The 15,584-nt window shown below is 23.8% G+C and overlaps 1 protein-coding gene across 2 annotated transcripts in view; it reads left to right on the top strand.

Moving 5' to 3' along the window:
* Positions 1-15,584, top strand: part of LOC145256328 (fibrous sheath-interacting protein 1-like) — a 100,290-nt gene that overhangs the window by 47,966 nt on the left and 36,740 nt on the right. For both annotated transcript variants that reach the window (XM_080115104.1, XM_080115105.1), the window contains exon 6: positions 2,460-2,578. In XM_080115104.1, the coding sequence (XP_079971230.1) occupies positions 2,460-2,578 (119 nt within the window). The remainder of the gene's footprint in view (positions 1-2,459; positions 2,579-15,584) is intronic.

The following is a 15,584-nucleotide window of genomic DNA, read 5'->3' as shown; positions in this document are numbered from 1 at the left end:
AAGATGGGTGATGCGAAGTTGAAGCGGGTGGGGTTGTAACATGGTAGTTATTCTCGAATCGTAGCGATACACTTCAAACCTCTCTGACCCTCATGCTATCTGGTACCGCCGCAAAGGAATAAACAAATAAAAAATTAAAAGAATAAATATTCAACTCAGTATTTTTTTAAAGTGCAAATGAAATGCATTTATTCGCGGTTCATCCAAAACAATGCATTTCATTATATTTCCAAAGTCTTTTCACGCACATCAGTGCTTTTTAAAAGTCTCTGTCACTGCCACATCATGCTGGCACTAGCCAACCCTTTTTTGCCCTTGTACTTACACGTCCATCTTCCCCAGCATGCTAATTGCTTGTCTTCAACCATGTAGTGTATTTTTTTGTTTCCTTGTGACGCAAGCATCTGCACACATCTAATTTGCATATATGCTTTAACAGCTGCTGCTGCTGCTGATATTTTCACTAGCCAATTATCCTACAGCTGCTGATGATTTTCTCACATGTGCTTATACATACTCTGTTACAGGGCAACAGGTCAAACCATAGACAAAATAGGAGTCGAACGACAATAAATGCCGTCACTAAAATTTTCAAATCAGTCTTTCTGTGGAAGCTGTGCAAATGAGACACAACCCATGATGTAGAAAATTGATAATCTCAGTGAATGTTTTCTCGACATCTCTGTCCATGCACGTCAGTCATTTCAGTTAAATTAGAGAGTTAGGAAGTCAATAATTAGCTGAGGAAACATTAGCCTCTCTCTCTAGAGTAAATTCTCTCCAAATAAATCCATTTATGAAAACTCTTAACGAACGTCTTCTTGTGTCATCTTTCTTCACAAAAAGAAGCTTTTTTTCTATAGCCACCCATAAACAAAACAGCGACGATCAAAAGAAATAGAAAACACATGAAAGACTAACACATATGAGGTGCCTTTAATAATTTTCCAGACTTGTTTCATATGGGCACTTTTATTGGTAATACAGACATGAAACTCTAGTTCTCTTTGAAGTAATCTCCCCCAGCTGCAATGCACTTGTACCGTTTCAACAATTTCTGGAAGGTTCCATACAAACCATTCTTATGTGAGCATGTCAATGACCCTCAACATCCGCTTTCATTTCCTCAATTGTCTCATAATGACAGCCTCTAAGGTTTCCTTGAGCTTAGGGAATAACCAAAAGTCACATGTAGCAAGGTCTGGGCTATAGGGAAAGTGAGGAACTATCTTGATGCCCAATTTTGTTAAATTGTCTGTGAGAAGGATGGAGCACCCTTGAGACAAACTGTGTGCAAACCTTCCTCATTTTCAGTTTCTTGCAAATAATTGTGTACAGTTCCCACACTGATATCAAACTGTGCACTTATTGTCTATAGACACATAACAGTTCTTATCCATGAAATTCTTTATGCGGCCAATCAACTCTGGTGTTTTGACTTCAAGTCCAATGTAAACAAATTCTTGTTGAGCTAAATACTCGATTTCTACTCTACTTCCACCACTAACTATTAATATGCTGTTGTCTCTGTAACCACTGTACACTCATTAACCCTTATCCTCGAGTGGCCTTTGAGCCTTCATAAGTGGTAACTCCTATGTAAAAATAAAATAAAATCGCAATCACATTTTACAGCAGTTTTATCTTTTTCAAACGAGCCAATTGCTCATCTCAATTCGTCAGACAGTTTTATTTTGCATTTCTACTAATTTGTTACTAGGAGTTACTTGTTAAAAACAAAAACAACATTGTCCATTTGTGACGTGTTCTTATCAGTAAACACATTTACTACGATGAGGATTCCCTTCTCGAATCAATAAAGCAAGAATACTTTTAAAAAAAGACGTGTTTTTAGTTTTATAACTTTAAGAAAGTTACAAATGAAACATCCGGGTCTTCTTGTCTCTGCTAAATAGAAAGTCTATTTAGTTCTGAACTGTCGCAATATTACTGCACCCAGTGACAACTCCGTTGATATACAAAGTAGTGATAAGGTTTTTAAAAAAATAGTTCCATTTGCAATGTACAGTGTGGTGATAAGGTCTAAAAATAGTTTCTTTTGCCATGTACACAGTGGTGATAAGGTCTAAAAATAGTTCCATTAGTAATGTATTGAGTAATGATAAGGTCTATAAATAGTTCCATTTACAATGTGCAGAGTATTGATAACAACTATAAATAGTTCCATTTGCAATATATAGAGTAGTGATACGGTCCTAAACTAGTTCCATTTGTAATGTACAGATTAGTCCTCGTTTCGAACATATTATTGGATGCTAATAAAACAAAGACTGTTGGGTATTCATGACTAAAACATGGTGTACAAGTCAAGAATGCACTTGTACCATATATGGTTGCATTGCAAAAAGGATTGTGATGCATATATTACATTGTATATCTCGAATTATGATTGAAATTTTTTTTTTCGTTTTCATTTCTTTCTCTTGTTTTATCTTCAGATACAATCGATTCCAGTGAGCAAAAAAGTTCACTGCCAGAAATGTTGAACGCAAATAAATCACGTGAGGATGAAGGCAAACCTAAAACAGAGAAAAACTTCTTGAAAAGAAACATCGAGGTATTAAAATATATGTCTATATATCTATAAAAGTGAAAATGTTTGTGTGTGTGTGTGTGTGTGTGTGTGTCTATGTACATTTCCCTACCAAATAATTCTGTCAATTTTTGGTTTCGAGACTCGAGATTTGACATATCGAGTATTGAGATTTGGGAAAATCTTTTTAATCAGTTTTCGGCCAGAAATTTGGTTGTCAAGGAGTCAAAATTCAATGATTTGATCTTTGAAAACTCTACCGAACTCTTCCGCCAATTTGGGGTCTAAACATTTGAAATTTTAGATGTAGATTACTTGGACATGGATCAAACTTTTTCATTTGATTTCAGCCCAAAACAATAAATGTTAAGGGGGTCAAAATTGAGGTCAAAGTTAAAATAAATTTGACCTCTGCAGATTCTACCAAATTACTCAGCCAATTTTTGGTCTAAACATTGGAAATTTTACATAAAGTGTATTCAGACATAGGGCAAGCTTTTTAATCGGGTTTTGGCTGCCAAGGGGTCAAAGTATAAAAGATTTGACCTTTGCGGTCTCTAGCAAACTATTCAGCTATTTTTTGGTCTAAACATTTGAAATTTTGCATAAAGAGTATTTAGACATGCAGCAAGCTTTTTAATCAGTTTTTAGACGAAAATCTGGCTGCCAAGAGGTCAAAGTTGAAAGAGTTGACTTTTTCAGACTCTACCAAACTCCTCCGCCAATTTTGGGTCTAAGCACTTGAAATTTTAGATGTAGGTTACCTGGACATGAGTCAAACTTTTTAATATATATATACATATGCACAAAAAGTTATGAACAGTACAGAGGGCCGCACACAGCTGAGCTGAACCGCTAGTATGTATTAAAATGAAATACGTATGATATATGCTTATAAGCCAAATTATGATACAATCTATATATATATATATAAAGTATATTGGACCGGTCCTGACCAAACCTAGCATGATGATGGTCCCCACCCTAGAGATAGTGCAAACTGTTTTTCAAGGTCACAGTCAAAGGTCGAGATCATGGCCTATGTATATATACTCTCCTACAGCTCAGAAAACCGGACCAATCAGGACCAAACCTGACATGATGATTGTCCTCCACTTAAATATCGGCAAAAAAAGCAACCCCTCCTTGTAGAAAAGTGTTCAGTTTAGGGTGAAGGAATTACTGCTTTTAGCCAATTTTTCGATATTTCTCGTCTGAAGGGTCGAGCATCAAAACGATACTGATATTGTGAAAATCTGTCGCCTCTGTCAAAAGTTTTAGGCAGACATACAAACATACATACATACATTTAAACCGACAGGTGAGATTTATATTATAAACTAGCGGGAGTACCCGGCGTTGCCCGGATGTTTGTAGGTGTATGTGGTGTTAAATAAAAAAGAAACCGGGGGGAGGGGGGTGGGATCGAACCTGAGGCGAAGTTTGAAAATAAAATAGGCCAGCCAGAATGAGTTAGTGAAAGATGTTTGAATTTATTTAAGTAAGAACCAGATTGACAGGTGTGCGCCCGGAAGTCGTCGATCGTTACGACAATGACGTCAGTGACCAGGTTTGTTTGTTATAAGCGAAGTAAAAAAAGAAAACAACGTTAACACTTAAGCGGGAAAAAAACACAAAAAAACTAACGTAAGGCAAACAAACGATGAAAACAGAAAACGAACACGTGAAAAATGGCTTAAATAAGCCTGTTTTGATATTAAAATTTAAAAAGTCGGTGGGTACCCGGGTGTTTTTGGGTGTGTGGTCGGGGGTGGATAAGCGAAGTAAAAAGGAACCCAGAAAAACGAGCGTTATGTGAAAAATGGCTTAAATAACACTGGTTCAATATTTCAATTTAAAAAATCGAAAAAAAAAAAGAAGACATCTCACACCACAATTCGAACCCAAAACGTTTAGATAATGAACCAACGCGCTAATCAACTGACCTAACGCAACTTACATGAAATTTGTTCAGTTTTTCAACTATTTAAAGTAAATTAGGTCATGAAGTCATCTGGCGCATGCGTAGAACCGGTCGAGAGGGCCGTTTTTGTTGACCCCCCCTGTCGAAAATCGTCGATTTCAATGAACGTTTTTGGCCAATTTTTCGATATTTTTTGAGCGAAGGATGGAGCTTCAATATGATACCGAGTTTGTGAATTTTTGTTGTGTCTGTCGAAAGTTTTTAGCAGACACACAAACATACATACATACATACATACATTTTCGCTTTTATATATATAGAAAACTAGCCTGGGTGCCTGGCATTGCCCGGGTATTTAGGTTTTGTGGTAAGGAACCTTGGAGCGCGGATGGGGGGGGTCAAAACAACAGTAGTGGGTGCCCATTGCCCGGGTGTGTGTAGGTGGTGTAAGGAACTTCGGGGGGGGGGGTGAAAAAGTGGTAGTAAGAGGAGGAGGGAATCGAAACAACAGTAGGCAGAGGTGTTAAAAAAAAGTGGTAATAGGCAGGCAGGCTCAAATCCGTTACACGAAGGAGTAAAAAAGGTTAAAAAAAAACGTGACGCCATAGCCGATGTCTCCATGACCTGACTGGAAGTTTCGAATGTTAAAATTAAGCGTAGTTAATCCAAATGATGACTTGTGACAATGGCGACACAAAAATCGACCCTTTCAGTTTAGAGTGAAGGAATTAATGTTTGTGGCTAATTTTTTGATATTTGTCATCCAAAGGATCGAGCTTGAAAACGATACTGGTCTGCTGGTCTGGTTCCCGCGTGTCTGTTGATTGAAAGTTTTTGGCAGATACACCACACACACACACACACTTTTTGCCTTTTATATAATAGAAGGGGGATATATTACGGATTGAGGGGGATTGAATTGGTGATTCTAAAATAATAATGAGGAGGGTAAAAGGGAATATAAAACAAAATTTTTTAAGATAAACTCCTTGGCAGAAAAAAAAAAAAATTATAACTTATGATTGGAAAGATCAATGAAGAAATTAATGGAAAGTGGCTGTTGTCATAACGCAAAGTTCTTTGCAAATATTATCAAAACAGGTGAAGAATGTTGGAAATCTGGGGAAATCATATTGTCACTCAAGCTCCAGGGAACACCATTTGTTTTTGTCAGTGAGTAATCTACAATGATGGCCTGTGTGAGGACTTCTAGTGAGTACAAATAATAGTAATGTCTTCATTTAATATTTTTACCAAATACAAAAGATATACAAATGTTAACAGAAGCAGAGATTCACATATGAGGTACTCTTCCACCCAACTCACTCATTTATTTATTCTTATACATATACATACGCATGTAAAATGTTTGTACATATACATATAATGTTCGTCCATTGTTTGCGAAGATGACTTTGGTGCCATCAGCTAGAATCAAAACCAAAACATTTAGCACGTCAGCCGCATTCCCTACTGTTTGAGATATCAATAGAAAGATGATGTTCATCCATCGCTTGCGAAGATAATCATGATCATGCAATTGTTCTGTGAGTTCGAAGATGGCTTGTTAGACCGACTTGAGTTCCTAAGTATTTCCGTATATGGAATAATTCTGTATCAGATGTGTTGACTGCTCTGTTTTTTCTTATGTCATGTTTTCTCTTGCGTTTTTCATTGCATGCAGATTCAAGAATTGTAGTCCCTTTGTGAGTTGATATCATTGCTTCAGTAGATACCATTGTTTGTTTTGTTTTTTTAATCCTTTTTTTGTTTTCTGAATTTCGCTATTATAGTGTAGCTACACCCGAAATTTTTAGGTGATTTAATTTTTATTGCAACGAATTCGTACACAGAGTTGAACCTAGAAAGATATTTGAGTTCACATGTATATAAAAAATTAAAGGAAGTAGTGTGGTGGGTGGGGTGGGGGAGATTATATGATTTCTTGCGTTCTTCATTGCGTAAAGATTCAGCAATTGCAGCCGCTTTGTGAGTTGCGGAACACCAGGAACATCTATCTTGGGTTAGTTTTTCCTTTGAGTTAGAATACAAGCCAAACTGTTTGAGGGAGGAAACCGTTAAATTCTCCTTGAACCGTTTATGCTGTCCTGCAAGTCTTTTTCCTTTGGACAGCACCATATATACACACTAGTGTTGGGACGATTAATGGGAATCGAGAATCGAAAAAATCAAAACTTTCTGGGTTATCAGTATCAGAATCGGAAAAATTTGTGCCTTTTTTTCCAATGCCAAAAACGATTCCTTTAATTATCTTTTCTAATTTGATTTTAGTTTAAGAAAAATTTTAATTGCTAGTAGTAATAATAAAATCATAAATATTTATTGATTTTAATTGCTAGTAGTAATAATAAAATCAATAAATATTTATTGATTTTAATTGCTAGTAGTAATAATAAAATCATAAATATTTATTGATTTTAATTGCTAGTAGTAATAATAAAATCATAAATATTTATTGATTTTAATTGCTAGTAGTAATAATAAAATCATAAATATTTATTGATTTTAATTGCTAGTAGTAATAATAAAATCAATAAATATTTATTGATTTTAATTGCTAGTAGTAATAATAAAATCATAAATATTTATTGATTTTAATTGCTAGTAGTAATAATAAAATCATAAATATTTATTGATTTTAATTGCTAGTAGTAATAATAAAATCATAAATATTTATTGATTTTAATTGCTAGTAGTAATAATAAAATCAATAAATATTTATTGATTTTAATTGCTAGTAGTAATAATAAAATCATAAATATTTATTGATTTTAATTGCTAGTAGTAATAATAAAATCATAAATATTTATTGATTTTAATTGCTAGTAGTAATAATAAAATCATAAATATTTATTGATTTTAATTGCTAGTAGTAATAATAAAATCATAAATATTTATTGATTTTAATTGCTAGTAGTAATAATAAAATCATAAATATTTATTGATTTTAATTGCTAGTAGTAATAATAAAATCATAAATATTTATTGATTTTAATTGCTAGTAGTAATAATAAAATCAATAAATATTTATTGATTTTAATTGCTAGTAGTAATAATAAAATCATAAATATTTATTGATTTTAATTGCTAGTAGTAATAATAAAATCATAAATATTTATTGATTTTAATTGCTAGTAGTAATAATAAAATCAATAAATATTTATTGATTTTAATTGCTAGTAGTAATAATAAAATCATAAATATTTATTGATTTTAATTGCTAGTAGTAATAATAAAATCATAAATATTTATTGATTTTAATTGCTAGTAGTAATAATAAAATCAATAAATATTTATTGATTTTAATTGCTAGTAGTAATAATAAAATCATAAATATTTATTGATTTTAATTGATAGTAGTATTAATAAAATCATAAATATTTATTGATTTTAATTGCTAGTAGTAATAATAAAATCATAAATATTTATTGATTTTAATTGCTAGTAGTAATGATAAAATCATAAATATTTATTGATTTTAATTGCTAGTAGTAATGATTAAATCATAAATATTTATTGATTTTAATTGCTAGTAGTAATAATAAAATCATAAATATTTATTGATTTTAATTGCTAGTAGTAATAATAAAATCATAAATATTTATTGATTTTAATTGCTAGTAGTAATAATAAAATCATAAATATTTATTGATTTTAATTGCTAGTAGTAATAATAAAATCATAAATATTTATTGATTTTAATTGCTAGTAGTAATAATAAAATCATAAATATTTATTGATTTTAATTGCTAGTAGTAATAATAAAATCATAAATATTTATTGATTTTAATTGCTTGTAGTAATAATAAAATCATAAATATTTATTGATTTTAATTGCTAGTAGTAATAATAAAATCATAAATATTTATTGATTTTAATTGCTAGTAGTAATAATAAAATCATAAATATTTATTGATTTTAATTGCTAGTAGTAATAATAAAATCATAAATATTTATTGATTTTAATTGCTAGTAGTAATAATAAGATCATAAATATTTATTGATTTTAATTGCTTGTAGTAATAATAAAATCATAAATATTTATTGATTTTAATTGCTAGTAGTAATAATAAAATCATAAATATTTATTGATTTTAATTGCTAGTAGTAATAATAAAATCATAAATATTTATTGATTTTAATTGCTAGTAGTAATAATAAAATCATAAATATTTATTGATTTTAATTGCTAGTAGTAATAATAAAATCATAAATATTTATTGATTTTAATTGCTAGTAGTAATAATAAAATCATAAATATTTATTGATTTTAATTGCTAGTAGTAATAATAAAATCATAAATATTTATTGATTTTAATTGCTAGTAGTAATAATAAAATCATAAATATTTATTGATTTTAATTGCTAGTAGTAATAATAAAATCATAAATATTTATTGATTTTAATTGCTAGTAGTAATAATAAAATCATAAATATTTATTGATTTTAATTGCTAGTAGTAATAATAAAATCATAAATATTTATTGATTTTAATTGCTAGTAGTAATAATAAAATCAATAAATATTTATTGATTTTAATTGCTAGTAGTAATAATAAAATCATAAATATTTATTGATTTTAATTGCTAGTAGTAATAATAAAATCATAAATATTTATTGATTTTAATTGCTAGTAGTAATAATAAAATCATAAATATTTATTGATTTTAATTGCTAGTAGTAATAATAAAATCAATAAATATTTATTGATTTTAATTGCTAGTAGTAATAATAAAATCATAAATATTTATTGATTTTAATTGCTAGTAGTAATAATAAAATCATAAATATTTATTGATTTTAATTGCTAGTAGTAATAATAAAATCAATAAATATTTATTGATTTTAATTGCTAGTAGTAATAATAAAATCATAAATATTTATTGATTTTAATTGCTAGTAGTAATAATAAAATCATAAATATTTATTGATTTTAATTGCTAGTAGTAATAATAAAATCAATAAATATTTATTGATTTTAATTGCTAGTAGTAATAATAAAATCATAAATATTTATTGATTTTAATTGCTAGTAGTAATAATAAAATCATAAATATTTATTGATTTTAATTGCTAGTAGTAATAATAAAATCATAAATATTTATTGATTTTAATTGCTAGTAGTAATGATAAAATCATAAATATTTATTGATTTTAATTGCTAGTAGTAATGATTAAATCATAAATATTTATTGATTTTAATTGCTAGTAGTAATAATAAAATCATAAATATTTATTGATTTTAATTGCTAGTAGTAATAATAAAATCATAAATATTTATTGATTTTAATTGCTAGTAGTAATAATAAAATCATAAATATTTATTGATTTTAATTGCTAGTAGTAATAATAAAATCATAAATATTTATTGATTTTAATTGCTAGTAGTAATAATAAAATCATAAATATTTATTGATTTTAATTGCTAGTAGTAATAATTAAAATCATAAATATTTATTGATTTTAATTGCTTGTAGTAATAATAAAATCATAAATATTTATTGATTTTAATTGCTAGTAGTAATAATAAAATCATAAATATTTATTGATTTTAATTGCTAGTAGTAATAATAAAATCATAAATATTTATTGATTTTAATTGCTAGTAGTAATAATAAAATCATAAATATTTATTGATTTTAATTGCTAGTAGTAATAATAAAATCATAAATATTTATTGATTTTAATTGCTAGTAGTAATAATAAAATCATAAATATTTATTGATTTTAATTGCTAGTAGTAATAATAAAATCATAAATATTTATTGATTTTAATTGCTAGTAGTAATAATAAAATCATAAATATTTATTGATTTTAATTGCTAGTAGTAATAATAAAATCATAAATATTTATTGATTTTAATTGCTAGTAGTAATAATAAAATCATAAATATTTATTGATTTTAATTGCTAGTAGTAATAATAAAATCATAAATATTTATTGATTTTAATTGCTAGTAGTAATAATAAAATCATAAATATTTATTGATTTTAATTGCTAGTAGTAATAATAAAATCATAAATATTTATTGATTTTAATTGCTAGTAGTAATAATAAAATCAATAAATATTTATTGATTTTAATTGCTAGTAGTAATAATAAAATCATAAATATTTATTGATTTTAATTGCTAGTAGTAATAATAAAATCATAAATATTTATTGATTTTAATTGCTAGTAGTAATAATAAAATCATAAATATTTATTGATTTTAATTGCTAGTAGTAATAATAAAATCAATAAATATTTATTGATTTTAATTGCTAGTAGTAATAATAAAATCATAAATATTTATTGATTTTAATTGCTAGTAGTAATAATAAAATCATAAATATTTATTGATTTTAATTGCTAGTAGTAATAATAAAATCAATAAATATTTATTGATTTTAATTGCTAGTAGTAATAATAAAATCATAAATATTTATTGATTTTAATTGCTAGTAGTAATAATAAAATCATAAATATTTATTGATTTTAATTGCTAGTAGTAATAATAAAATCAATAAATATTTATTGATTTTAATTGCTAGTAGTAATAATAAAATCATAAATATTTATTGATTTTAATTGCTAGTAGTAATAATAAAATCATAAATATTTATTGATTTTAATTGCTAGTAGTAATAATAAAATCATAAATATTTATTGATTTTAATTGCTAGTAGTAATGATAAAATCATAAATATTTATTGATTTTAATTGCTAGTAGTAATGATTAAATCATAAATATTTATTGATTTTAATTGCTAGTAGTAATAATAAAATCATAAATATTTATTGATTTTAATTGCTAGTAGTAATAATAAAATCATAAATATTTATTGATTTTAATTGCTAGTAGTAATAATAAAATCATAAATATTTATTGATTTTAATTGCTAGTAGTAATAATAAAATCATAAATATTTATTGATTTTAATTGCTAGTAGTAATAATAAAATCATAAATATTTATTGATTTTAATTGCTAGTAGTAATAATTAAAATCATAAATATTTATTGATTTTAATTGCTTGTAGTAATAATAAAATCATAAATATTTATTGATTTTAATTGCTAGTAGTAATAATAAAATCATAAATATTTATTGATTTTAATTGCTAGTAGTAATAATAAAATCATAAATATTTATTGATTTTAATTGCTAGTAATAATAATAAAATCATAAATATTTATTGATTTTAATTGCTAGTAGTAATAATAAGATCATAAATAATTATTGATTTTAATTGCTTGTAGTAATAATAAAATCATAAATATTTATTGATTTTAATTGCTAGTAGTAATAATAAAATCATAAATATTTATTGATTTTAATTGCTAGTAGTAATAATAAAATCATAAATATTTATTGATTTTAATTGCTAGTAGTAATAATAAAATCATAAATATTTATTGATTTTAATTGCTAGTAGTAATAATAAAATCATAAATATTTATTGATTTTAATTGCTAGTAGTAATAATAAAATCATAAATATTTATTGATTTTAATTGCTAGTAGTAATAATAAAATCATAAATATTTATTGATTTTAATTGCTAGTAGTAATAATAAAATCATAAATATTTATTGATTTTAATTGCTAGTAGTAATAATAAAATCATAAATATTTATTGATTTTAATTGCTAGTAGTAATAATAAAATCATAAATATTTATTGATTTTAATTGCTAGTAGTAATAATAAAATCATAAATATTTATTGATTTTAATTGCTAGTAGTAATGATAAAATCATAAATATTTATTGATTTTAATTGCTAGTAGTAATGATAAAATCATAAATATTTATTGATTTTAATTGCTAGTAGTAATAATAAAATCATAAATATTTATTGATTTTAATTGCTAGTAGTAATAATAAAATCTTAAATATTTATTGATTTTAATTGCTAGTAGTAATGATAAAATCATAAATATTTATTGATTTTAATTGCTAGTAGTAATAATAAAATCATAAATATTCATTGATTTTAATTGCTAGTAGTAATGATAAAATCATAAATATTTATTGATTTTAATTGCTAGTAGTAATGATAAAATCATAAATATTTATTGATTTTAATTGCTAGTAGTAATAATAAAATCATAAATATTTATTGATTTTAATTGCTAGTAGTAATAATAAAATCATAAATATTTATTGATTTTAATTGCTAGTAGTAATAATAAAATCATAAATATTTATTGATTTTAATTGCTAGTAGTAATAATAAAATCATAAATATTTATTGATTTTAATTGCTAGTAGTAATAATAAAATCATAAATATTTATTGATTTTAATTGCTAGTAGTAATGATAAAATCATAAATATTTATTGATTTTAATTGCTAGTAGTAATGATTAAATCATAAATATTTATTGATTTTAATTGCTAGTAGTAATAATAAAATCATAAATATTTATTGATTTTAATTGCTAGTAGTAATAATAAAATCATAAATATTTATTGATTTTAATTGCTAGTAGTAATAATAAAATCATAAATATTTATTGATTTTAATTGCTAGTAGTAATAATAAAATCATAAATATTTATTGATTTTAATTGCTAGTAGTAATAATAAAATCATAAATATTTATTGATTTTAATTGCTAGTAGTAATAATTAAAATCATAAATATTTATTGATTTTAATTGCTTGTAGTAATAATAAAATCATAAATATTTATTGATTTTAATTGCTAGTAGTAATAATAAAATCATAAATATTTATTGATTTTAATTGCTAGTAGTAATAATAAAATCATAAATATTTATTGATTTTAATTGCTAGTAGTAATAATTAAATCATAAATATTTATTGATTTTAATTGCTAGTAGTAATAATAAGATCATAAATAATTATTGATTTTAATTGCTTGTAGTAATAATAAAATCATAAATATTTATTGATTTTAATTGCTAGTAGTAATAATAAAATCATAAATATTTATTGATTTTAATTGCTAGTAGTAATAATAAAATCATAAATATTTATTGATTTTAATTGCTAGTAGTAATAATAAAATCATAAATATGTATTGATTTTAATTGCTAGTAGTAATAATAAAATCATAAATATTTATTGATTTTAATTGCTAGTAGTAATAATAAAATCATAAATATTTATTGATTTTAATTGCTAGTAGTAATAATAAAATCATAAATATTTATTGATTTTAATTGCTAGTAGTAATAATAAAATCATAAATATTTATTGATTTTAATTGCTAGTAGTAATAATAAAATCATAAATATTTATTGATTTTAATTGCTAGTAGTAATAATAAAATCATAAATATTTATTGATTTTAATTGCTAGTAGTAATGATAAAATCATAAATATTTATTGATTTTAATTGCTAGTAGTAATGATAAAATCATAAATATTTATTGATTTTAATTGCTAGTAGTAATAATAAAATCATAAATATTTATTGATTTTAATTGCTAGTAGTAATAATAAAATCTTAAATATTTATTGATTTTAATTGCTAGTAGTAATGATAAAATCATAAATATTTATTGATTTTAATTGCTAGTAGTAATAGTAAAATCATAAATATTCATTGATTTTAATTGCTAGTAGTAATGATAAAATCATAAATATTTATTGATTTTAATTGCTAGTAGTAATGATAAAATCATAAATATTTATTGATTTTAATTGCTAGTAGTAATAATAAAATCATAAATATTTATTGATTTTAATTGCTAGTAGTAATAATAAAATCATAAATATTTATTGATTTTAATTGCTAGTAGTAATAATAAAATCATAAATATTTATTGATTTTAATTGCTAGTAGTAATAATAAAATCATAAATATTTATTGATTTTAATTGCTAGTAGTAATAATAAAATCATAAATATTTATTGATTTTAATTGCTAGTAGTAATAATAAAATCATAAATATTTATTGATTTTAATTGCTTGTAGTAATAATAAAATCATAAATATTTATTGATTTTAATTGCTAGTAGTAATAATAAAATCATAAATATTTATTGATTTTAATTGCTAGTAGTAATAATAAAATCATAAATATTTATTGATTTTAATTGCTAGTAGTAATAATAAAATCATAAATATTTATTGATTAAAATTGCTAGTAGTAATAATAAAATCATAAATATTTATTGATTTTAATTGCTAGTAGTAATAATAAAATCATAAATATTTATTGATTTTAATTGCTAGTAGTAATAATAAAATCATAAATATTTATTGATTTTAATTGCTAGTAGTAATGATAAAATCATAAATATTTATTGATTTTAATTGCTAGTAGTAATGATAAAATCATAAATATTTATTGATTTTAATTGCTAGTAGTAATAATAAAATCATAAATATTTATTGATTTTAATTGCTAGTAGTAATAATAAAATCATAAATATTTATTGATTTTAATTGCTAGTAGTAATAATAAAATCATAAATATTTATTGATTTTAATTGCTAGTAGTAATAATAAAATCATAAATATTTATTGATTTTAATTGCTAGTAGTAATAATAAAATCATAAATATTTATTGATTTTAATTGCTAGTAGTAATAATAAAATCTTAAATATTTAATGATTTTAATTGCTTGTAGTAATAATAAAATCATAAATATTTATTGATTTTAATTGCTAGTAGTAATAATAAAATCATAAATATTTATTGATTTTAATTGCTAGTAGTAATAATAAAATCATAAATATTTATTGATTTTAATTGCTAGTAGTAATAATAAAATCATAAATATTTATTGATTTTAATTGCTAGTAGTAATAATAAAATCATAAATATTTATTGATTTTAATTGCTTGTAGTAATAATAAAATCATAAATATTTATTGATTTTAATTGCTAGTAGTAATAATAAAATCATAAATATTTATTGATTTTGATTGCTAGTAGTAATAATAAAATCAATAAATATTTATTGATTTTAATTGCTAGTAGTAATAATAAAATCATAAATATTTATTGATTTTAATTGCTAGTAGTAATAATAAAATCATAAATATTTATTGATTTTAATTGCTAGTAGTAATAATAAAATCATAAATATTTATTGATTTTAATTGCTAGTAGTAATAATAAAATC

Source organism: Euprymna scolopes, chromosome 32 (genome assembly GCF_053919585.1).
Source record: "Euprymna scolopes isolate OS-2025 chromosome 32, ASM5391958v1, whole genome shotgun sequence".
NCBI lineage: Eukaryota > Metazoa > Mollusca > Cephalopoda > Sepiida > Sepiolidae > Euprymna > Euprymna scolopes.
The sequence above is the reverse complement of the archived record's forward strand: the minus strand, read 5'-3'. Positions and strand labels throughout refer to the sequence as shown.